The sequence below is a fragment of the Eubalaena glacialis genome, chromosome X (assembly GCF_028564815.1).
Source record: "Eubalaena glacialis isolate mEubGla1 chromosome X, mEubGla1.1.hap2.+ XY, whole genome shotgun sequence".
Taxonomy (NCBI): Eukaryota; Metazoa; Chordata; class Mammalia; order Artiodactyla; family Balaenidae; genus Eubalaena; species Eubalaena glacialis.
Genome location: NC_083736.1, coordinates 51,946,805 through 51,948,899, shown reverse-complemented (window position 1 = coordinate 51,948,899; position 2,095 = coordinate 51,946,805). Strand labels below are relative to the sequence as shown.

The 2,095-nt window shown below is 50.0% G+C and overlaps 1 protein-coding gene across 1 annotated transcript; it reads left to right on the top strand.

Annotated features, from left to right (window-relative positions):
• Nucleotides 1-487: 487 nt before the first annotated feature.
• On the top strand, nt 488-1,868 carry SPIN3 (spindlin family member 3). The gene is made up of 2 exons (XM_061178744.1): nt 488-734; nt 1,090-1,868. Exon 2 carries the CDS (start codon nt 1,092-1,094, stop codon nt 1,866-1,868), a length of 777 nt encoding a protein of 258 aa, XP_061034727.1. The 5' UTR covers nt 488-734; nt 1,090-1,091.
• The last annotated feature ends 227 nt before the right edge of the window (nt 1,869-2,095 follow it).

Genomic DNA, 2,095 nt, shown 5'->3' with positions numbered 1-2,095 from the left:
AGAAAAAAAAAAATTATCCTCAACAAGTCAGGGAGTACAAGTCAGTAAAAATTACCGAGAGATTGGGTCAAGATGGCAGACTGAGCACTAGTACATTTCTCTCCTACCTCAAATTCCCTTAAATGACAGAAAAGGCAGGTTTCTGTATATAAAGAATAACTCCAGAATGACAGGGGGAAAGGAAAGGGCAAATTCCTGGAGGATGAAAAGCAGATGGGTCAGGGGTACTGAGGTAAGGATAAGGGTGGGGGTGGGGAGACTGGGGGCCCAGAACTGAAGAGGGGGCGCAAGGCGGTTGGGGAGGGGATTTGTTGGCCAGGCGGCTCTAGATTTTGGGAAAGGGGCGGGGCAAGGAACCAAAGAGCGTCTCCCAGGCCCAGGGCAGGGGCGGACAAGAGAGTTGGCGGGCGAGGTGCGGGGGGTGCTTTTCTGGGCAGGAAGGGGAGGCCTCTCTCCTGGCCGGAAGCTGTGCTCTACGGAAAAGAGGGAGGAGACTGCGGCGACTGCAGCGGCTGGTGGGAACCTGATGTGGCAGAGGGGCCGCTGCTGCCAACAGGGAGCGGAGGGCCCGCGAGCCGAGTGCTGGACACACTGCCGCCATCCTGTTTGCCTGTCCAGCAGCCCACTTGACACGCTCCTCTCCTAAGGATCCTCCCTCCCAGCTCTAGCAAGCACCTGGCTCGTCGTCTGCTGGTCCTCCTTTGACACAGGCTCACCGCGGAGGCAGCAGCGAGGTGCCCGATTTGGGCACGCGAGGCCCGCTATCCCCGGCCTGGGGGAGTCTGGGCCCCCTGGCCTGGACAGTGTTGGACGCAGGGCGGGAGGAATAGGAGGGTGCACCCTATTTCTTTGACTGCAACCGCAACTCCTTCGCGCTAGCATAGCCTGAACTAGCTGGGGAGGAAGGTTACTGCAGGCACGCAGCCAGAATGCCTTGATTTTCAGCCTTTCTGCATAGCTTTCGGGAAAAACTTAGGCGTGGGTGCATAGAATGCACTAATTAGGAGAAAAAGTTCACCGTGTCATGCATTGAATTTATTTTTTCTTGATTTCATTTCTTGGTCCTCCTTGCTACTGTGCTCCGCGCAGGCATGAAGACCCCGCTCGGAAAAGCAGCTGCAGGGCAGCGGTCCAGGACAGGCGCAGGACATGCCAGTGTGTCTGTGACCGTGATGAAAAGAAAGGCTGCACACAAGAAGCATAGGAGCAGACCCACCTCCCAGCATCAGAGGAGCATCGTAGGCTGCAGAATTCGGCACGGATGGAAAGACGGAGATGAACCTCTAACACAGTGGAAGGGAACCGTTCTGGATCAGGTACCTGTAAATCCCTCTCTGTATCTTATCAAATATGATGGATTTGACTGTGTTTATGGATTGGAACTTCACAGAGATGAAAGAGTGTCATCACTTGAAATCCTTCCTAATAGAGTTGCATCATCTAGAATCAGTGATACACACTTAACAGAAATTATGATTGGCAAAGCAGTGGAACATATTTTTGAGACAGAGGAAGGTTCCAAAAATGAATGGAGGGGGATGGTCTTAGCTCAGGCACCTGTCATGAACACATGGTTTTACATTACCTATGAGAAAGATCCTGTATTATATATGTACCAGCTCTTAGATGATTATAAAGACGGTGACCTACACATCCTTCCAGATTCCAATGATTCTCCTCTCGCAGAGAGGGAGCCAGGAGAAGTCATAGACAGCCTAGTAGGCAAACAGGTGGAATATGCCAAGGAGGATGGCTCCAAGAGAACTGGCATGGTCATTCATCAGGTGGAAGCAAAACCCTCTGTGTACTTCATCAAATTTGATGATGATTTCCATATCTATGTCTATGATTTGGTAAAAACATCTTAGAGGTCATTTTGAAATTTGCCAAATATGTGAGACTGTTTGTAAAATCTGAACACACAAAAAGTCTTGATTGCTTTACAGTTTGTAAGAACCATCTTCTCCCCCTTTTTCACACTTTTGCCTGGCAAAAAATTGGAACTTCCACCCTCTCAGACATTTTTTGAAGAAACCTTTTGCCTTTATCTCCAACCTTTTTACTGGTTCCTCCCCACAGAAGAATGATTGACTTA